This window comes from Meriones unguiculatus, chromosome 1 (genome assembly GCF_030254825.1).
Source record: "Meriones unguiculatus strain TT.TT164.6M chromosome 1, Bangor_MerUng_6.1, whole genome shotgun sequence".
Taxonomy (NCBI): domain Eukaryota; kingdom Metazoa; phylum Chordata; class Mammalia; order Rodentia; family Muridae; genus Meriones; species Meriones unguiculatus.
The window spans coordinates 189,699,303-189,721,853 of record NC_083349.1 but is presented as its reverse complement, the minus strand read 5'-3'; the positions used below and the strand labels follow the sequence as shown (position 1 = coordinate 189,721,853).

The following is a 22,551-nucleotide window of genomic DNA, read 5'->3' as shown; positions in this document are numbered from 1 at the left end:
GTGCAGGGAATCTTATAAAAGAAGGGGGAGATAGTAAGACCTGGGGAGGACAGGAGCTCCACAAGGAGAGCAACAGAACCAAAAAATCTGGGCACCGGGGTCTTTTCTGAGACTGATACTCCAGCCAAGGACTATACATGGCGATAACCTAAGACCCCTGCACAGATGTAGCCCATGGCAGTTCAGTGTCCAAGTGGGTTCCATAGTAAGGGAAACAGGGACTGTCTGTGACAGGAACTGATTGGCCTGCTCTTTGATCACCTCCTCCTGAGGTGTGGGGGTGGGGGGGAAGCAGCCTTACCAGGCCACAGAGTAGATAATGCAGCCACTCCTGATGAGACCATTATAGGCTAGAATCAGAGGGAGGGGAGGAGGACCTCCCCTCTCAGAGGACTGGTGGAGGGGCAAGAGTGGAGAAAGGGGAGGGAGTTACAGGGGGGATACAAAGTGAATAAACTATAATTAATATAAATAAATTAATTAATTAAAGATTAAAAAATCATTGTATCAAACAAGTGTCTAGCTCATCTCAGTGTCTCAACCTCAGGATCTCCATCTGTGCTGTGAGAATATATAGCCAAGGTTATCGGTGGGATAATGTATCTCTAAATTAATTTTCGCTAAGATAAATATTTTAATATTTAAATTTGCAGGTGTGTCTTGAAAAAATGGAAGATATTCAACTAGCCATGGTTATTGCCCGTTTATTTGAATCTGAGTTTGAGACTTCATCTACTTATATATCCATCTTGAATCAGAAAATTTTGGGTTGTCAAAAGGATGGCTCAGATTTCAATTGCAAAAGATTACATGCTGACCCTTTTCTTCGAAGTCTTGCCTATTGGGTAATGAAAGATTATACCCGAGCCTTGGATACATTACTGGAACAGACACCAAAGGAAGATGATGAGCAACAAGGTAGATTTTTGTCGGTTTCCAAGTATCTTTTAAAGAGTAAGATTTTATAGGGGAGAGGCTCATTCACACCCACCGCTAGCTGAAGAATTCTTGACAGTTGATGGCTTCCAGGGAAGGAGAGTTATTTTTCTTTGAGGGTGTAACCCTTGGCAAGTCAGCTGTGCTCCAGAGGATGGAGCCACACCCATGAGGACCCAGGCAGCACAGATAGACTCCATGGGTTATTTAAAAAATAAATAAAAAGAGGACATGTAACTAGGAAACAACAGAGGTGGGCTTTTCGGGGAAGAGTGGGAAGTTAGTGTGATCAAAATATATTATGTGCATGAAAATTACTTGTATTTTAAAAGATGATTACCATTTTTCTGGATTTGTGTGTGGCTGTGGCTGTAAGATTGTGTTTGCTTGTAGCCTTATATTTTAGAGTGGCCTGTAATCCACTCTGTTGGTCAAGTTATCCTTGGACTTGTGCTCCTTCTGCCTTAGCTTCCTAGTGTTGGGCTTTCGGATGTATACCAGTGTGACCCAGATTTGGCAAGTTATGTGATTAAAAACGTCATAATTTAATATTTGTAATAAGTCTGCATTTAACTGTAATCTGAATACTGTGATAGTCACACATATTTTAATTTTCACAGCTATATTTCAAATTAGATATTTTTCAAAAATCATGGTAAAGTTACAAGACATTTTCAAAAAAGAGGGGGCAGAGAGGAGAGGACAGTGGTCTTTGGTCATGTTTGGTTTTGAGGGTTTTTTTTTTTTTTACCTGCATGGGTATGTGTGCATCATGTGCTTGACAGTGTCCTAAGAGGTCAGCAGAAGCCATTTCATCCGCTGGAACTGGAATTATAGGCAGTTAGGAGCTGCTGTGTCGATGCTGGGAACTGAACCTGGGTCCTCTGGAAGAGCGGCTTAGCTCACCTGCAAGCTTCCAGGGTTTCTCGTGGTGACCCATCTCCCCGCTCTTTATCATTCTGTGAAGGTGACCATTAGTCCTCTATTTTCCTAAAGGTTATTTTGAACTTATAGCTTTTAAAGTCATTCAGTCATGAGCAGTTTGTTCTTACGGATGCGCAGACTGTCCATCTTTAACCATTGGAGATCTTGACAGCTTTTTCTGAGTTCTTTTGATATTATTTCCTGATTTTTTTTTCTTGATTTCTAGTATAACAGAATAATTCAGGTTCATCTTGTATATTTTCTGGCTCAGACCTGAATAATGACCATTCTTTGAAGGAAATTTGCTTCTGTTAGTGGAAAATAATGTTTAGAGATTACAGTCCTCATTGCTTCTAGGCTGTTAGAACAAATGTGGTTAGGACTTCTCTCTCCCCTAAGAATGCAAGTTCCATAGCAAACAGGGACTGCCTCTGACATGAACTGATTGGCCTGCTCTTTGATCACCTCCCCCTAAGGGGGGAGCAGCCTTACCAGACCACAGAGGAAGACAGTGCAGCCACTCCTGATGAGATCTGATAGACTAGGATCAGAAGGAAGGAGAGGAAGACCTCCTCATCAGTGGACTTGGGGAGGGGCATGTGTGGAGAAGGAGGAGGGAAAGTGGAATTAGGAGGGGAGGAGGGGGGTTATGGGGGATATGAAGTGAATAAAGTGTAATTAATAAAAAAGAGAAAAAAGTATTAATTAAAACAAAAAATCAAGTAAAGTAATAATTATAGCAAGTATTCTGACTGTAAAAAAAAATAAAATTTAAATTAAAAAAAAGAATGCAAGATACCATGTTTTCTTTCTAATTCATATGGAAATGAGGTTCTTCTTAGGTTTCATACTTGTGTTTTATAGTGAAAGTTTGGCTTTTATGTTTTTAACATAGTTATTTACTATCCTATATGCATGGAATAGTTTCAGAATAAATATACAAATATTTGCTCAACAACAGAATGCTGACTGAGAAAACGTAAATCTTTTAAAATTATTTTTGTTAGTGGTATATCTCACTAAATATAAACAGCCAAATAACATATTTTAACATCACCCCATAATTTATCTTTATGTGGCTATACTATCAAGTTGAGATATAATATTCATTTAGTTTTGTGGTGGTTTTATTTTTGTGAATTACATCTTACTACATCTTAAAAATCTAATTTCCTTTTAAAATCATATAGGATGTTGACAATAGTTTTGAAAAAAAATAATAAATATAAAGTTGCTGGCTATGATGGTAGATGGCTTAATTCCAGCATATAGCAGAGGCAGGTGAATCTCTGTGAGTTCAGGACAATCTGATCTACATATCAGGTTCTAAGCTAGCTAAATAATGAGCCTATTTCAATATGTGTGTGTGTGTGTGTACATATATGTGTATGTACATATATGAGTGTTTGTATGAGTGGTGTTTCTGGAAAGTATTTTCAGAGAATTTAGGCTTCTTTTCCCATTCCTCTCATCTTTTGATTGGAAACCAGTTGTTTGTGTTTTGCTTCCATTTAAAATATAAGTAAATAAACATGTGTCTCTCTCCTTGCTCCATTTTCTTAGGTGAGTTGCTATGTGCACCCCTTTTGCACCATCTTTGACATTATGTGGCTTGGACATTACTCTAGCATTTGTTTCACTTACGTAGACTTAATGCTTATATGAATGAATGCTGGGTTAACATTTATAATAATATTCAGTGTTTTATATTTTGAGGAAATACTCATTTATTTTAATTTTTCAGTAGACATTCAAATGAACGCAGAAACTTGTGACTTTCATCTGCTTGTTTTCTGCAGTCACCATCAAATCTTGTAACCCTGTGGTGTTCAGTTTTTACAACTACCTTCGGACACATCCTTTAATCATTCGAAGAAATCTTGCTTCCCCTGAAGGAACTTTGGCAACTTTAGGTCTCAAAACTGAGAAAAATATTGCTGATAAAATTAACCTCATAGAGAGAAAATTATTTTTTACTACCGCTAATGCGCACTTTAAAGTTGGATGCCCTGTGTTAGCCCTTGAAGTACTTTCTAAAATTCCTAAAGTAACCAAAATATCTTCCTTAACTGCAAAGAAAGAAAAGGTTGACTTTGTTTCTGAAAGGATGGAGAATGGACCATCAGAATCAAAACCAGTTAGCAATGGCAGTTCTGGTGCTGACTGGTCAGCCATGACTTCCTCCCAGTTTGACTGGAGTCAGCCAATGGTTACAGTTGATGAGGAGCCTCTTAGGCTCGATTGGGGTGAAGATCATGATGGTGTCTTAGAAGAGGATGATGTGGGTGGCTTAGTAATGAAGAGTACAGATCCCATGAAGGCTGGACAGGACCAGGGGCCCTCAGATTCGAGTGCATTATTGACAACTCAGGAAGAGGATTATGCTGAAGGAGACACCGAGGTCGACGTGATTGCTGAACAACTAAAGTTCCGAGCTTGTTTGAAGATCCTTATGACTGAGTTAAGAACTTTGGCTACAGGCTATGAAGTCGATGGAGGAAAGCTCAGATTCCAGCTCTATAACTGGCTTGAAAAGGAAATTGCTGCCTTGCATGAGATATGTAACCACGAATCAGTTATTAAGGAATATTCCAGTAAAGCATATTCTAAAGTAGAGAGTGAACTTCTGGATCAGGAAGAAATGGTGGACAAGCCAGATATTGGTTCCTATGAGCGCCACCAAATAGAAAGACGAAGATTGCAGGCCAAACGGGAACATGCAGAAAGACGAAAGTTGTGGCTGCAGAAAAACCAGGATCTCCTAAGAGTGTTTCTCAGTTACTGCAGCCTTCACGGAGCCCAGGGTGGTGGTCTGGCCTCAGTACGAATGGAACTCAAATTTTTGCTGCAAGAGTCACAGCAGGTACGGGCATTGCTTGTTGTTACTCTCAGCCAGTTTAGTGATTTCAGTAGCTCTTCCAGTTAATCTGTAAATGTTTGGTTTTTTTTTTTTTTTTTTTTACAGTTTGTTAACTTTGTATCCCTGCTGTATCCCCCTCCCTTTTTCCCTCTCAATCCCACCCTCCCTCCCTCATCTCCTCCCTGCTCCTTTCCAAGTCCACTGATAGGGGAGGACCTCCTTTCCTTTCATCTGATCCTGGTTTATCAGGTATCTTCAGGACTGGCTGTAAAGTTCTCCTATGTGGCCTAGCAGGGCTGCTCCTCCCATTGAGTTCATGTTAGAAACAGTCCCTGTTCCCCTTATTACGGTACCCACTTGGATACTGAGCTGCCGTGGGCTACATCCGAGCAGAGGTTCTAGGTTATATCCATACATGGTCCTTGGTTAGAGAAACAGTCTCATAAAAGACCCCTGTGCCCAGACATATTTGGTCCTTGTGGCATTCCTGTCCTCTTCAGGTCCTATTAACTCCCCTTCTTTCTTATGATTCCCTGCACTCTGCCGAAGGTTTGGTTATGAGTCTTAATATCTGCTTTGATACACTGCTAGGTAGAGTCTTTCAGAGGCCCTCTGTGGTAGGCTCCTGTCCTGTTACTTGTTTTCTCTTATGTCCAATGCACATCCCATTTGTCTTTCTAAGTGAGGATTGATCATTTTACCCTGGGTCCTCTTTCTTGTTTATCTTCTTTAGGTGTATAGATTTCAGCATGTTTATCCTATCTTATAGGTCTATATAAGTGAGTATATGCCATGTGTGTCTTTCTGCTTTTGGGATACCTTACTCAGGATGATCGTTTCTAGGTCCCATCATTTGCTTGCAAATTTCATGATTTTCTCTTTATTTTCAGCACCTGTAGTCCTGTTTCCAGTGTGGCTTTCTGAGGAGAAGGCTTTAGTAACCAGAAGTTGGTCTGGTTTGCTGTGATGAACACTGATCAAACCAACTTGGGGAGGAAAAGGTTTATTTGGTTTATAGGATTTAGTCCATTGTCAAGAGAAGTCAGGGCAGGGAGGAACTCAAGACACAGCTGAGGTGGAGACCGTGGAGGAGTGCTGCTCTCCGGTTTGCTCTTCGTGGCTTCCTCCGCCTGCTTTCTTACACCACCTGCACAGTGGTGGCCCTGCCCACTGTCAGCTAGGGCCTTTCCCATTAGTCAGTAATGACAAAAACGTCCCCCAGACTTGCCCACAGGCCAGTGTGATAGAGGTGGTTCTTTGAGGTTCTTCTTTCCAGCTAAGTATAGTTTGCCAAGTGGATGGAACTGACCAGCACAGAAATACACTTTAAAAGCTTTTACAGAGTGGTTGCTGTCTAGTTTCTGTATGTGGTGTGGTGTCTGGGACAGTTGAGGTGCTCAGTAAGTGTTCGTAGAGCAAGTGAGCAAGTACAGGAACATGCTGCTTTTAGTCAAGTGTTACCACCTGCATTTTATCAGGAAACTGTTGGGGTTTTTTCTCCTTCGTTTTGACAGTTTTGGGGGAAAAAAAACAAAACCCAATTCATTGTCATCTACAGGAAACTACAGTAAAGCAGCTCCAGTCTCCATTGCCGCTACCTACCACCTTGCCTCTGCTTTCAGCAAGTATAGCATCGACAAAAACAGTCATAGCTAATCCTGTATTGTATTTAAATAATCACATCCATGATATACTTTATACTATTGTGCAGATGAAAACACCACCTCATCCCAATGTTGAAGATGTGAAGGTAAGGTGAAGTTCGTGATTACTTAATATTGTATACACTGGGAAGGTAATTATTCTTGTATGTGCTCCAATTTGAGTGTAGAGAGGATATTTGAAATCTTTTAATGTGTTGCCTTTTCACTGCTAATGAGTTCAGGAGTGCGATGAATGCAGTTTAAAAGTATGCATTCTATTTTTGTTGTTATTTTAGTTTTTTGTTTGTTTGTTTCTTTGTTTTCTTATGTAACCCCGGAGCTTGCTCTGTAGAGCAGACTGGCCTTGAACTCAAAGAGATCCACCTGCCTCTGCCTCTGCTTCTGCTTCCCAAGTGCTGGGATTAAAGGTGTGCCACCGTGCCTGGCCTTAAAAGTTTGCATTTTTATTTCTGGAAAAAGCTCTACAGTCTTTCTTTAAGACAGGTAAATACTTTTTGTAATAAAACTAATTTTCTAGATTGTATTCTCGCTACTTAATATTCATTTAGGTTTTCTGTTCCCTAAAATTAGCTACTAATCTAGAAATATTAATAACCTTTTGTTTATATTAAGAAAATGTGAAAACTAGGTTGGGGGGGTGTACTTAAGATAGCCATTTTAGTTAAATAGCTCCAGGGAGAATATTCTTGTCACTTGTTCCTGGAGATTTTGTTTATTGGAGCTGTGCCTTACGCTAGAATTGAGGCAATAGGCAATCAGAATTGAGAGTTACTACCCTAAGTTAACCCTTTACCGTGTTCTGAATACTTGAATGATGAATTCCCAAACATAGAGCTTGTCAGGGTGTGGGGAGCTGCCTCCACTCAGTGTGTGTCTGCTGCACGAGTGTGAGTCCCAGCACCTCAGGCACAGTCAGCTCCTGCCGAGTTCACTCCTCCCTTGTTTTCACAAGCAGCAGGATTGTCTAATCACATTAGCTTACCAGAGACTTCTCATCGGTAGCATAAATTAACTTGTATCACTATTCTTCTAGAGGTTGCTTAAATTATTTGATAGATTAAGAAATAGAAACGATAAAAGCAAGCTGGAAAATGTTCCATTCCTTGGATTTTGGATAAGGTTTTTAAAGGCATGGAACTATCTCTGGAGTCCTTTGAATTTAAGAAATTTATGAGTCTCAAAGTGTTGATTCAAGTGGAATTTCAGATGTTTTTTTGTGTATCTGTCTATTTTTGGTTGTGAGCCTAGCTTTTGACAGCTGGGCTATCTCTCCAGCCCTCAGATTTTTTTAAAGTATATGTTAGAATTTTAAAATTTTCTAGACACAAAATTTTATGACCCTCCCTTTCCTTGTGATTACTAAATTTTTGCTCTCTGAAAAGTGAGGCACTTCACACAGTGCTTGATTTGCTAAACAGCCATTGTTATCGCTAAGACTGGATTTGTACAGCTACAGAAGGCAAGGCTAACTGAAAGCTGTGGAAACCCTGTCCTCAGTGGCTTCAGCTGCCCTTTTTATATTACCGTGTAAGTCGTGTGTAGCTTAGGACAAGCCCTGGTCACATTAGCGCTAGTTCTTGCTCAGGGCCTGCTAAATATCAGGCTCATAGCAAGTATGTATTTGATAAGTTATGCCTGAGTCAGTCAGCTTTGTTTATTGGGCATTCCTATAAAGATACAGGAGTTATTCTAAAAATGTAAAGGTAGGGATGTCTTCCGTAGGACCCTGTTTTATTTATGGTTTTACTAGTTTCCTCAGTGTTTTCTAACTTTTAAGATATTGCTGTTGTATAGAAATGTTAGTACAAACTTAACTGTGGCTGTTTTGGTTTTAGGTGCACACACTTCATTCACTAGCAGCATCACTTTCTGCATCAATTTACCAGGCATTATGTGACAGTCATAGCTACAGGTAAAAAATCACCCAAAATAGCTTTAATACAGAAAACATCCAACTGCTCCAGAACTTTATTAGGATTCTATTTCTTAGGGCTGAAGATAATGCCCCAGTGTAAATGACATGTGTACTTGAATGGATAAAATAGACCAGAAAGAAAGTAATATTTGCTTAGTTAAGTTGTCACCAGTAACAAAAGAGAAGTACAGAGTATGACAAGCAGTAATGTGAGTGATCCCAATTACTATCTTTTATTTCCTTGAAAGAAATTTTATTGCATAAAATATATTATACTAGAGATTTTCTAGTCCTTCTCCATCAGAAATTGCTTTTAAAATGGATTAGATTCTACTTCTTTAAATTTCAGTTGAAATTTAAAAAAACTTGAAAAATAGACATAGATTCTTGACAAATGCTTTTAATTATTATTGTAACTTATGCTCTTACGTGTGTTGTAGAAGCCATTTTTGTTTGTTTTTATGCAATACTGGGGGATCCGTTGTAGGCCATTCTACCTGGGGTGCAGTCGTGTTCACCCTCAACTGTGCATTCCCAGCCCTCTACTTTTTGAGAAAGGGTCTCAGCAAGTTGCCCAGGCTGGCTGCAGCTCTCTTACTCTGTAGCTCAGACAGGCCTTGAACTTGTGATCCTCCTGTCTCAGCTTCCCGAGGAGCCAAGATTACAGGTCTGCACTACTATGCTAGCTAATTGACAACAATTAAAAATAATGCCTTGAGTTTTTCTAAGTATCAGATTGCCTGCACCTGTTTATACTTTGCATTTTAATTCTATGATCGTTCTATGTAAGTTGTGAGAAACTGAAACACTTAGTAGGATGTTCTAGACTGAAATGAAGTACATTAATAAAAAAAATTAGTAGAAATATATCTACATGAATATATGTTTTGCAAAGTTCAGTGCCCTTTATGGGAACGTTGGTATTAAAAGAAGGAGTTATTCTCTCAAAATGGTTGGCACTGTTTTTTATCCTAATTAGTTCATACAAGTGACTCCACAGATTTGAAATTGTAAGTAAGGAAGAAAAATTAGATTTAGTCAACATGGTCATCAATGACCATAGATAAATGATTTCCTGGTTAAAATGGCACTGAATGAGGATTCAAAGACATTGCTTTCAAATGCATGTTTGCAGGCTCATGCAGGACTTAGTTTCTGCAGGCATCTTTACCTTTTGTTTTTCTATAACCTTTATTTCCACAAAGCTCCTTAGAGGAGGGAGTCAGTTTTGAGGGACAGTGGTCTTAGATATTCTTCAGATATAATGCTCTAGCTTCTAGCTCACTTTCTGAACATACGGCTGAGCTTAAGCAGTTCTGCGGAGCTAAGAATTACAGTAAAGTAGGACCCAGAAGGGCTGGGTCTGCCGGGTCTTCTGCTAACCCTAACCTCTGGCTTTAAAAAGTGAGCTCAGGTGGGAAGTATTTTAAAATATTAAGAAGCTTCTGAAAAACAGTAAAATCATCTGCCCAGGTTTAGTAAAAACAGGTATTTTGCTTTAAAAGACTATCAGTAAACATTTGGGACTAATTTAAAGGACATTCTAAAATAAGTTCCCATTGCAAAAGTGAATACAGTCACAAAAACTTTTTTTTTTGGTAGTCATCTAAAGTAGATTTGTGTAACGTACAGTGTTCTGCCTCTGCCAGGGCAGTAACTGGACCTGTTTGTTTTAGCAGTCAGTCAGAAGGGAACCAGCTCACAGCAATGGCTTACCAAGGGCTTCTTCTAAGTGATCGCCGGCGACTCAGGACAGAGAGCATCGAGGAACACGCAACACCAAGCTCAGCTCCTGCCCAGTGGCCTGGTGAGGGCTTCAGTGCTATTGTGTTGTGCTGGGCTCATTTTTTTCTTCCAAATTCTTTGTAATTAAAATAAATTACACTTACGTGTGTGTGTGTGTGTGTGTGTGTGTGTGTGTGTGTGTGTGTAAGGGTCACTTATGTCATGGTGTACATGGAAGTCAGAGGCCAACTATGGATAGTCAGTTCTCTCTTTCCACCTTGTGGGTCTTGGAGATCAAAGTTAAGTTGTCAAGCAAGTACCTTTTCCCATTGAGGCATCTCACCAGCCCTGGAATTAAAAAAAAAAAAAGTCTGTGTGTGTGTGTGTGTGTGTGTGTGTGTGTGTGTGAGAGAGAGAGAGAGAGAGAGTGTGTGTATGTGAGTGTGTGTGTGAATATGTGAGTGTGTGTGTGCTTCTAAAAGAGCTTAGAAGACAACCTTGGGTGTTGGTCTTGATTGTCTACCTTTGAGACAGGATCTCTTTATTATTCATTGCTGTGTGTGTCCCAGACTATCCCAAAGCTTTTAGGGATTTTCCTGTGTCCTCCTCTCTTTTTGTTGCAAGAACGCTGGTGTTATAGATACGCTACCACTCTTGGCTTTATGTAGGTTTGGGGATTTCAGAGCCCACATCAGCTCAGTCTGTCTCTTTCTGCCTGACACTCAGATGTGAGCTCTCAGCCACTGCTACCACCATGTTCCTGCTGCTCCCTGCATGATGTTCGTTCATGGACTAACCCCTTGAGCTGTACGCAGGCCTCCTCTTCAACCCTTTCCGTAATAAGCAGAGTAAGCTGCCTTGCTCATGGCGTCCTTCACAGCAGTCGGACGGTGACCACGATCCGCTTCTTTTACTTGTACAGTAAGGTCTAACTGTACAGCTCTAGCTGGCTTTGAACTTACAGTGACCCTCCTACTTCTGGGATTGCAGGCATGCACTGCCACACCTGGCCTCTCTGTGTGTGTATCTAGGGGCATTTTTTTTTCCTCAGATATCTGGGATTTAGTTGTAGGCAAATATTCTTTCCCATTTAAATATTTCAGTATGTTTTTACATAAGAACAGATGTTCTCAGATACAAGCACAGTAGTTACCAAATTTGTCATTTCAATGCTGATAGAGTGTATTATTTTCTATTTGAAACTTTTTTCAAATTTCACTGTCATCATGTGATGTTTAGCTGTGATAATCACGTTCGTCTCATTGAATGGTAACTAAAGTTCCTCTTTTTTTCATGCCCCTTCCTCTCTTCCTTTCCTTTTGTCCTCCTTTTCCTTCCCTCTCTAACTTTCATATATATATATATGAAACTATATATATATATATATATATAGTTTGTTTGTTTGTTTGTTTGCTTGCTTTTTCTGTCTTGAGGGTTTTGATAAAGTCTTGCTAGACATCATAGCTCAGGCTGGCCTCTGCTTCCCAGTACTGGTCTCAGGTATATACCCCTACTATGTCTTATCTCTCCTGTTTGCCTCTCCAACCTTGACACTTCTGAAGATTATGTCCTTGCTGGTCACTTTGAAAGAACATTCCTTCCATTGTCTCGGTGGTACATGCCTGTAATCCCAGCACTTAGAGAAGCAGAGGTAGGCGGACCTTTGTGAGTTCGTGCCAACCTGGTCTAGAAAGCAAGTCCAGGACAACCAAGGCTACCCAGGGAAACCCTGTCTCAAAAAAAAAAAAAAAATAGTCCTTAATTTGGGCCTTTCTATTTTTTCTTAATGTTAGATTCAGGTTATATACTTTTTGACAGAGAAATCATGAAAAAGTGTGCCCTTTTCATTGTAAAGTATTTAGAAGTTCCTGTTGTCAGTTGGTGAGATGTTTCTGTCAGCTTTTCCTTTATAATTAAGGAATTGCTTTTCTTCTTTCATTGTTAGTAATATTTGAAGCCACAGAATATCCGTTTTTAGCAAGCAGTGTTGATTGCTTGTCTGAGTCAGAGATGATTGTGGAATGACTATATGAGGACTTTCTAATTCTCTTCTTCACCATTATCTTAGGGCTTATTGCTGTGAAGGGACACTGATCATGGCAACTCTTAAGAAAGAAAACATTTCATTGGGGCAGGCTTACAATCAGCAGTTTAGTCCATTGTTTTCTAGTGGTGGGAAGCATGGTGGCATGCAGGCAGCCGTGAAGCTGGAGAGGTAGCTGAGAGGTCTGCTTCCGGATTGGCAGGCCGCAGGAGAAAGAGAGCAACACTGGGCCTGGCTTGGGCTTCTGAAACCCCCAGTGACCCCCTTCCCCCAACAAAGCCACACCTCCTAATAGTGCCACTCCCTATGAGCGTGTGGAGGCCATTTTCTTTTTTTTTTTTTCCTATAATAATGCTTTTTTAATCTCTATAGTATTTATCTCTATTAACAAGTGAGGCATGGTGGAATATGTCTTTATCTTAGTACACAGGAGACAGAGGCAAGTTCATTTCTGTGAGTTCAAGGCCAGGTCTACATAGCCAATTTCAGGTCAGCCAGAACTACACAGTGAGATGACGTCTCAAAACAAACAAACCCACATTAATTATTATTATTAGTCAGTAGCATTATATCATGACTAAGATTATTTGGGGTGTAATTTAAGGAAATTGTACACAATTATGTCTATACACAATAATTTTGAGTTAAAATAGTTAATGCTAATTTTCTGTTTTATAAAATAAAGCCAAAAAACCTAACACACCATGAAATTGGAATGCTACTGAAAGGAAGAGCTTTCCCCTCTCCCCTTTAGTCTGTAACTGACCTGCTTTATTACTATAGTTGGCTCTTGCTTCATCCTATAGATTATAATCCATTCCCCTAATTATGTTGATACTTATTATGAAAATGCTATTTTATAGGGAATGGATACTTAGTTAAACTGAGATATAAGTGCCTTTTTTTTCTTTTGTACTTTGTACTAGTGTTTTTTAAATTAAATTTATTTATTATTACAATTTATTTACTTTGTATACTGATGTTTTTAATGATATTCTATGCTGTTACAGGTGTGAGCTCACTTATTAATCTCTTAAGTTCTGCCCAAGATGAAGACCAGCCAAAACTGAATGTTCTGTTGTGTGAAGCTGTTGTCGCTGTTTACTTAAGTTTGCTGATACATGCTCTTGCCACAAATTCCTCCAATGAATTGTTTCGACTTGCAGCCCACCCGTTAAATAATAGAATGTGGGCTGCTGTTTTTGGAGGGGGTGTGAAACTTGTTGTGAAGCCTCGGAGACAATCAGAAAGTATTGCAGGTAAGAGAAATCTGATGCAGACATTATAGAGAAACATAAGTAACTTTCAATGTTAAAATAAGATTTTTAATGTCTTAGCTATTTACCTTAAGAACATTGTTAATTTTTAATAAATAGCTAAGCATATATAAGAATAAGACTAGAATTTTTTACTTTTCTTTTTATGGAAGTAGTATTTTGGGGGTTGTTAAATCAGAACGTGTTTGAAGAGAATAAAAAGAAATTACAGAAAAGGTAGCAGTAACCAGAGGGGCAGTGTAGTGCAAATAAAATCATTAAAAGTTTGAGCAAGTCCCCAGAGTTGTCATAGCAGTTGGCCTCAGATTAAGCTCATGGTGATGTAAATGATAGCAGCTTCAGTCATACATACGGTGTTAAAAATTCCAGGGAGGTGTGAGGGGTGTGTGTGTGTGTGTTCTTTATTATGGACAAGAATGTATTTTTCATCCCAGTTTGAAAACTTGTGGAATAAGGGCGGAGAAGGTTCTTTTTTTCTTTTAACATAAGAAGAACCTTAATCCATCTACAGAAAAGGAATAGTCATATTACAGACAAGGAATAAGTGACACAAAGAATTTAAATATCGCATTTCTACCTCTGTCCTCAATACCCGTGGTTGAATTAAACTTGGTTCCTGGGTCAGGTACAATAAGGGATGTGATCTCACAACTCCTGCTGCTTCTGCCCTCCTTTAGCCTGACCTAATTAGAGTACATTTTAAATTATGAATTTTTCCCAAGTCATGTTTTTTGTTTGTGTTGATTCTAAAATGTTTTATTTCCGTGCTGAGGGTCAAAGCTTACTCTCTGTACATAGTAGGCAAGTGGTACCCCCCTGAGCTACATCCCCTTCTGTTTGTGGTGACGGTCAGCCATGCCTAAAACGTTTGAGAATGTTTGTCTTCACTCTTTCCCTAACTCTGCTGTCAGGCGTGTCCTGGTCTTTGGGATGTGGGAAGAACAAGACAACAGGAGCAGTCGAAGGAAAGTGATGAGGAGGGGGTGGGGCCAGTCTGGTTAGGATGGTGAGAAGATGTGTGTTTCTCATGAGGTTGTACTTTCAACAGATCCCTGGGGAGGGCTGTGGTTCCACCATACAGAGGTCTGTTATCAGAGTGTTTAGGCAGACGGGAGGAACTGGGAAACCATCAGAGTTAGCATAAAGAGGAAAGTAACTGGGGACAAGGTCATGTAGGTGTATGGGTCATAACATAGACAGTAGCTGTTGCTCTAAGGAAAGAGAAAATGATGGAGGATTTTAAGTAGTGAAAGTCTTAGGTTTTCTAAAGAGCCACCATAGCTGCTTTGTGGAGAGTCAGCTATGCAATAGAATAAAAGTAGAATAAAAGCATCCTGGGAAGGATGCTTTTGTAAGATAATGGTGGGTTACCATCAGTATAAGTGGATAAGTAACCCTTGTTTATGCGAGCAACCCTAATTAAACTCATTGGGTTGCATGCACACATAAATAAGAAGCCATGAAGCCAGGTGCGGTGGTGCATGCCGTTATTCTCGGTACTTAGTTGTTGTTGTTTTGAGACAGGGTCTCACTAGGTAGCTCTGGATGTCCTGGAACTCACTGTGTAGACCAGGCAGGCTGGCTTTGAACTCAGATCTACCTGTCTCTGCCTTCTGAGTGCTGGCCTTAAACTTAGACATCCACCTGCCTCTGGCTCCCAAATGCTCAGACTATACCAAGTTCTTGACCCACAGTCTGAAACAATCACTCAGTTACTCCTGTAAATACTTACAGAGTGTTCCATTTCTTGAGTGTTTAGGAATGATTGTGTGTATGTGCACGTGTGTGTGTGTGTGTGTGTGTGTGTGCGCGCGCGCGTGCGTGTGTGCGCACACGTGAGTACAGGTACCCTTAGAGTCTAGAAGTGGGTGCCAGATTCCACGAGCTGGACTTTGTGAGCTGCTGAAATAGATTCTGGGGACCGAGTTTGTTGCCTTATAGGAATTACTTTAACCCATAGTCTGGTTAGTAAGTAACTTCATGGGATGATGTCCGCCTGCTTCTTTTCCATGAAATATTGATTGATACATAATGACCAGGAAAGTTTAGAAGCCCTGATAGAAAGAAGTAGTGTAGAACTATCATGGCAAGAAGAGGATCAAAAGAAAAGGTTAAGTTCATAAACTAATGCTGACCTTTACATCTTATTTAGCACCTCCAGTTGCTTCTGAAGACATAGATAAACACAGAAGGAGATTCAACATGAGAATGCTGGTACCTGGAAGGCCTGTAAAAGATGCTACCCCCCCACCAGTGCCTGCAGAAAGACCATCTTACAAAGAAAAGTTTATTCCTCCTGAACTCAGTATGTGGGATTACTTTGTTGCAAAGGTAAGGGGTATGAAGTGCACAATGGGTCTGTTTTATTGACGCTTGTGTGTGTGTCACATCCAAATGATGGAACAGCTTTTGGTTCAGTCACCTCAGTTTAGACATTTAATTTTTCATGTCTAGAAACTGAATAGACCTTAAAAATTTAGTGATTATCAAATGATAATAGCTAAGAAAAACTAAAATCATATGGAACTTAGGTATAATCCAGAAATCAGTTTATTAACATATCATCAGCCTCATCTTTGTCCATGATGGGGATTCTTGTGTATAGTCTATAACCTTTTCCTGTTGATTATCAACAGTTCTCTTGATTAGCATGGATTTAGAGAAGGATTATCAGGCTGTGGTGAGATGCCACGGCATCCGTTTCTCCAAAGCCAAGAAAATTTGTCTGAGGACACCCTACTGGTGGTGATACCTCCCCTCACGTTCCATCTCAGACAGTATTGGTGCATTGCAGATATGACACTTACCTTCCTACTCTGTACAGGAGAGTCCATTGCTTGCTCTTGCTTTATTTCCTTTCTCTCGTTTTTTAAAATTCACTTTACATCTTTGTTGTAGTTCCATCCCTCCACCCCTCCCAGTCCCATCCGCCCTTTTCTTCACCCCTCAACTTTTCCTCAGAAAAAGGGGAGCTCCCTTTCCCATCTACCCCAGCTCATCAAGTTGCATCAGGACTGATTGGGTCTTCTTCCTCTGTGGCCTGGCAAGACAGTCCTGCCAGGGAGAAGTATTCAGAAAGCTGTTAAGTGAGTCCAGTGCAGTCCCCACTTTGCTTACCAGAGGACCCACATGAAGCCCATCTGCTGCCCATCTGCTAAATCTTTGTAGGGCGCCTAGGTCCTGTTTGTGCATGGTCCTTGTTTGATGCTTCAGAGCTTGCTGAGACTGAAGCATCAACCAAGGACCATGGTTAGTTGGTTCTGTTGGTCTTCTTGTGGAGCTCCTCTCACCTCTCTATCATCTAGTTTCAAAAATTGTCAACTCAGTGGATGATTATCTCATTTTACCATTATTTACCATTGAGGGATTAGAAGCAAATGTAGACCTCAGAAGATTTAATTCATAAATAATTACTGTGTTCAGAGACAAAACCTTGCTGTGTAGCCTTGTGTAGCCTGGTTTTGAATTTGTCTCAGTCCTCTTGTTCCTACCTCATAATACTGAGACACGAGTATATGCCCTCATACTTGAACAGTATTTAATTTTTATAAGGGGGTTCTTTCTGTGCTAGTGGGGAAACCAGAGTCCACTTCCTAGAATTCAGGTAGAGAGGAAGGAAAGTAACAACTCCACTTGTCCTCTGACCATGATATGCATGCACATGCGAGATAATTTTTTTAAAGCCTCTTAAAAAAAATTGGCAGGGAGGGCAGCCAGATGATTGATTGGGTAAAAGGCACTTGCTGGTAAGCCTGATGATCTCAGTTCGGTCCTTAGGACCAACACAGTGTGAAAGGAGGGAGCACATCTTTGTGCTGTCCTTTGACCTCCACCTGTGTGGCATAGCACGTGTCAAGAGTTTAGAAGAAAAACTCCAGAACAAACTATGACTCTTGTCAGCTGCTTACAGGAGCGAGCTAGAGAAGAGGAAGAGTGAAAGCTAGGCTGTTTGAGTTTAGCACAGAGCTCAGCCATGTGGCTACTTGTCTGCCACAAGGAGGCAGGTAGCTTCAGAGAAAGAGTAAGGAAGCCCAGAGTACCAGAAAAAGCATACATGAGCTCTGGCCTGCATGTGAAGGAAAGAGACACAGGGGAGACAAACCAGGAAAAGGTTTAACTCTCTACTCTCCCTTGGGATTTAAGTTTCTTGTTTGTGTAGAATAAAGTGAGAGTCAGACTTCAGCATCCTCCACATACTTCTTGGTGAATCAAAGACACTTTCCCCATAATTTTGACTTTTGTAAATCTAGAACCTGCAAAAGAAAGAAAGTTTTGCTTATATTGACACAGTTTAATGTATTAAATTTTAAATTGAATAAAGCTGTATGTTGAAATAACTTAGTAATGTTTAAAACATTTTAAATGTGCACTGTTACAAGTCTATTTTAATACATTATGAATTACATAGTTGCCAATGGCTTTGCCTTTTATTGCAGCCATTTCTTCCTTTATCTGATAGTGGAGTCATATATGATTCTGACGAAAGTGTTCACAGTGATGATGAAGAAGATGATGCCTTTTTTTCAGACACACAAATACAGGAGCACCAAGATCCTAATTCTTACAGGTAAATAAGCCTTCCATCCCCTTTGACCTTCTTTTGCAGAAAAACTTGATACTATCTATAAGTAGTTGGATGAGGTAATTTATATCTTTAATCCCAGCAGAAGCAGGCAGAGAACGCTCACTAAATTCTTCCTCAGCTTGGTCCAAAAAACAAACAAACAAACAAATACCCCAAAATTAAAAATAGAGACAGAGTTTCACTGTGTATTCCTGGCTGGCCTAGAACTTGCTTTATAAGCAAGCCTCTATACAGGCTGGCCTCAAACTCCACCAATGTTTGCCTATTAAAGAGCTACTATTAAATGCATTTGCCACCATGCTGGATTTCAATTTTTTTAATAAATAGATAACATTACTGTTAATTTATATAAAATGTGACATATTTTCAAGTTAGGAATCTTTACCTTTCAGGTATCTGGAGTAGCTTCTATGCAAATTATAAAACTAACAGTTTATTGAGGAAAATGTAACTTATGCTTTTGGAACTCAGTACATCAGTAAATGATATGCTGTTAGATTTTGTGTGACAGTATGAGAAATATTTTTCTACTAGATAGTTTCCATACATTCTAAATGTGATCCATTATTATTTCTTCCCTCTTTCTTTCTCTCCCTCTCTCTCTCTCCCTTCCTTTCTTCTTCTCTCCCTCCCTTTTTCCTTCTTTCCTTCCTTTTTTTTTTTTTTTTTTTTTTTGAGACAGGGTCTGTATACATAGCCCTGGCTGTCCTGGAACTCACTGTGTAGACGAGGGCGGCCTTAAACTTATAGAGATCCACCTATCTCTGCCGTTTCAAGCACTGGGATTAAAAGTGTGTGCTACCATGCCTGGTACACATTATTTTTTAATGACTTTAAAGAAACCATTTTTGTGGAATAAAAGTCAGAGGCAGCTTTTCTGGGTTGCAAATTAGGCCAAACAGTTTTTAGGGGACATGACTACTCTTACCCTATGATTCTTTTTTCTAGATTAATAAGTGGGTTTTTTTGTTTGTTCATTTGTTTTTTCTTTTCCCAAAATAGCTGGGCTCTTCTGCATTTGACAATGGTTAAGCTGGCACTTCACAATATCAAGAATTTCTTTCCTATTGCTGGGCTGGAATTCTCTGGTGAGTTTGGAGTTTGAAAGTCAGTGCTGCTAAATACAATAAATTTTTATCAAGTTTATGTTAAAAACCTATGTAAAAGGCCATTTAATATTTTTAAAATGCTGCATTAGATATTTTGCAAAGTCTTCTCTGTAACATGCTCCAGTCTATGGTTTGAATGTGTTTTGTAAGCACTACAGCCTGCCTAAGCAGATTGAAAGACCAAGAATCCAGAACAGGGAAGCTGCATATTTTTCTCTGCTCATTTTAGTGTTTTCTTCTTTGTTGAAAGTATTAAGACTAATAATAGTCTCACAAGGTTGAAGTGTTCAGATCTTTGTAGTTTTAGAAGTCTTGGCGCTATGAATTTAGATTTTTCACAAGTGTGGTGCTACCAGATTTTCTTACCTTCTAGAGCTCCCTGTGACGTCACCATTAGGAATTGCTGTCATTAAAAACTTGGAGAACTGGGAACAGATTCTGCAGGAGAAAATGGATCACTTTGAAGGTCCACCTCCTAACTATGTCAACACATACCCAACTGACCTCTCAGTGGGAGCTGGGCCAGCTATTCTCCGAAATAAAGCAATGTTAGAGCCTGAAAATACTCCATTCAAGTAAGAAACCCTTTAGAATCCTGGTGATAGGATAGCTTGCTTGAAGTTTGCTAGGAGACAGTTTTACAGGGCATGCCAGTAGCCTTCATAGTAGTCTGTACAGCAGTGTTCTATAAACACAGCAGAGATCTGGATAGAAATTCTCTTACCCAGACCATCTAATCAGTAGATACATACTCTTATAATTAGGATAATCGTCCTGTATTTTCTTCTGTGACTCTTATTCTTGGGGGAAGATTTAATAATAATCTGCATATGCAATCAGTGTTACTGAGTTTTTGTGGATAATTTAATGAAGGAATATAAACACTTTATTGTTGTTTTGATGCTCTGCCTGCTCACCTCAGCCCTTTGAATGACCAATATCTTTTTCAAAAAATTATTTTGTTTAGATTATTTATTAATTTTATATATAGTATTCTGCCTGCATGTACACCTGCATGCCAGAGGAGGGCACCAGATCTCATTATAGATGGTTGTGAGTCACCATGTAGTTGCTGGGAATGAAACTCAGGACCTTTGGAAGAACAGCCAGTGCTCTTAACCTCTGAGCTATCTCTACAGCCCCCCAAAATTATTTTTAACTAGTAAATAAAAACAGGCCATAGTAGAGGACAATGCTGCCACTTTTGATGTGAACTGATAGACTAAGATCAGAAAGGAGAGGAGAACCTCCCCTATCAGTGGACTTGGGGAATGGCATGCATGCAGAGGGAGGAGGGAGGGTGGGATTGGGAGGGGAGGAGGGAGGGGCTTATGGGGGGATGCAGAATGAATAAAGTGTAATGGATAAAAAAAAAAAAAGAAGGGGAAGAAACCCAGGTCAAAGACCCAGAAAATACTTTTAATGAAATCATAAAAGAAAAAAAAACATAAGAATGATTTTTCATGGCTTGGCATGTGATATCTTGACATATACAATGTATAACGTTACAATCAGGTTGAACATGTCTGGCTGCATGCTTTGTTTTGAAGGAGCCATGCTTACAAGTAGTGTTCACAGACTTGAAGGAGCTGGTAGAGATTTCCAAAGCTTAGGCAATTGGAGATGCTGTTTGTTCCCTTATACTCATCTAGGTGCTTTTACCGTCTGGAAAGCCTAACCTGTAATTTAAGAGGAAAATAATGAATCACTTGATAGTTATCTCTCCCAGCTCATTTAGTATCATTGGAAAATGTATTACTTAGTCAAGCAGTTATTTTCAGGCAAAATAAAATTACAAGTGAAATAAATCACAGCCTCTAGCTGTGTTCTTTGAATGAATTTGGAACTTTTAAAGCAAGTGTCTGCAAATGCTATATTTACTGTAAACTTATTGGTTCTTTTCAATGTCCGTTTGATAGATCCCGGGACTCTTCAGCACTTCCAGTTAAACGACTCTGGCATTTCCTTGTCAAACAGGAAGTTCTTCAAGAGACATTTATTAGATACATTTTCACTAAGAAGAGAAAGCAGAGTGAGGTATTTTGAGATTATTTTTTTCTGTTGACAGTTTTATTTAGTCTCTTTTTTCTTAACATATCTGATTTTTAATACTTGATTTATTTTGAAATTTTATTCTTGGATGGGACTTCTTTGTTATTATTTACACATCCTGCATAGCAGCCAAAGCTTATTAATCTGTGGTGGGCTTTTATAAAACCTTATACTTCTATTTCATAGCAATGAACAGTTCCATGATAAATCACATATTCAAGCGACAGTTGGCAATTCCTTTAAATAACGGCTGTTGGACTGTCACATGTAATAACTTTGCAGTTAATGGTTCCAGGAGCCTGATACATAAGCGACTGTACTCTGTGATGTGGTTCTTTGAATATGCAACATAACCCTTCATTTTTATTTTATAGAAGAATGGGGTTTTTGTTGTTTGTTAATTCAGCAGGGCTCTGATCCCCGGGAGCTGGAGGTAAGGGGTCAGAATCTCCTGCCATAGTGCTGAGAAGTGAACCTGGGTCTTCTGCAGCAGCAGGATGTGCTTGTAACTGCTTCAACAGCAGTGAGCAGATGTGGAAACAACACATTTAAGGAAGTTTTGCAAGAGAATAAGTTACAGAATACCAAAAGCAAGATAAGGGGTGAATATACTGTAAAAACGAAGGCACAGGTTTGCTCTTACGTGGTGATTCAGAAGCCAATATTAGTAATGCATGCATGAGTTGAGAAGAATCAGGAATCTAGGTGCTGGCAAAGGATCTCCTCCTTAGAAGACATTTTATTCAGCATTTTAGTGCCTTCAGTGAGGCAGTGGCCAGACTGCAGAGCTTGCAGGACCAAGTCAGACACAATTAAAGGCTTGGCAAGCACAGGCTGAGAAGAGAAAAATGAATTGTATTTCACTTAGGACCGTGAAAATGGAGAGGGACAGGCGGGCTCCTTCCCAAGGTCAAGTGCAGAGCTGCTGGGCCTCCCCATGCCCGGGTCACAGTGTCGGCCGCACTTGTTCTCGTTGAGTACTTATCCGTGTGCGTGGATGCTGCCTGCGCCGTCCGTAGACAGGTGTGTTTTCCCTGAGTGTTTGAGGGTAGGAAGGAGTGTCGTGAGTCCTTGAGTCCTGATGAGCCTTTTGATAACAAAGACTAACGGTATTGAAATTACTGATACATTAATTGTTGGGGAACTCACAGGGGTGCACTGTTTGCCCTGGCTCTAACCCTTCCAGTGGTGACTGATGCTGACGCTAGTCCACAGTATGGGAATCTAAGAAGTGACTGTAAAATGACAGATGCTTACTCACTTATGACTTATTCATAGAAGCCAAATATTTGAAGGCCTCTGTTTTTTAAATCACTAAACTTAACAGTTTGTAAAAACTGCATTTTAACTCTTGTTAAGGTTTGTAGCATACAGATCCAGTTGGGCTTATAGACCTGAAGTTCTGTGGGAAGTCGTGATGCCCAGGTTTCATAATCCTTATAATGTATAGCCCTCCTCTC

General features: G+C 39.8%; 1 protein-coding gene across 6 annotated transcripts in view; it reads left to right on the top strand.

Moving 5' to 3' along the window:
• Positions 1-22,551, top strand: part of Dmxl2 (Dmx like 2) — a 133,579-nt gene that overhangs the window by 90,291 nt on the left and 20,737 nt on the right. For 2 of the 6 annotated variants that reach the window (XM_021638670.2, XM_021638673.2), the window contains exons 23-33: positions 654-918; positions 3,660-4,723; positions 6,279-6,470; positions 8,220-8,296; positions 9,976-10,106; positions 13,079-13,327; positions 15,498-15,676; positions 17,782-17,912; positions 18,933-19,018; positions 19,413-19,614; positions 20,959-21,076. In XM_021638670.2, coding sequence (XP_021494345.1) covers positions 654-918; positions 3,660-4,723; positions 6,279-6,470; positions 8,220-8,296; positions 9,976-10,106; positions 13,079-13,327; positions 15,498-15,676; positions 17,782-17,912; positions 18,933-19,018; positions 19,413-19,614; positions 20,959-21,076 — 2,694 coding nt within the window. Of the gene's footprint in view, positions 1-653; positions 919-3,659; positions 4,724-6,278; positions 6,471-8,219; positions 8,297-9,975; positions 10,107-13,078; positions 13,328-15,497; positions 15,677-17,781; positions 17,913-18,932; positions 19,019-19,412; positions 19,615-20,958; positions 21,120-22,551 lie in introns of those variants that run through there. The other 4 variants (XM_021638674.2, XM_021638671.2, XM_060373966.1 and 1 more) reach the window with 3 other exon arrangements.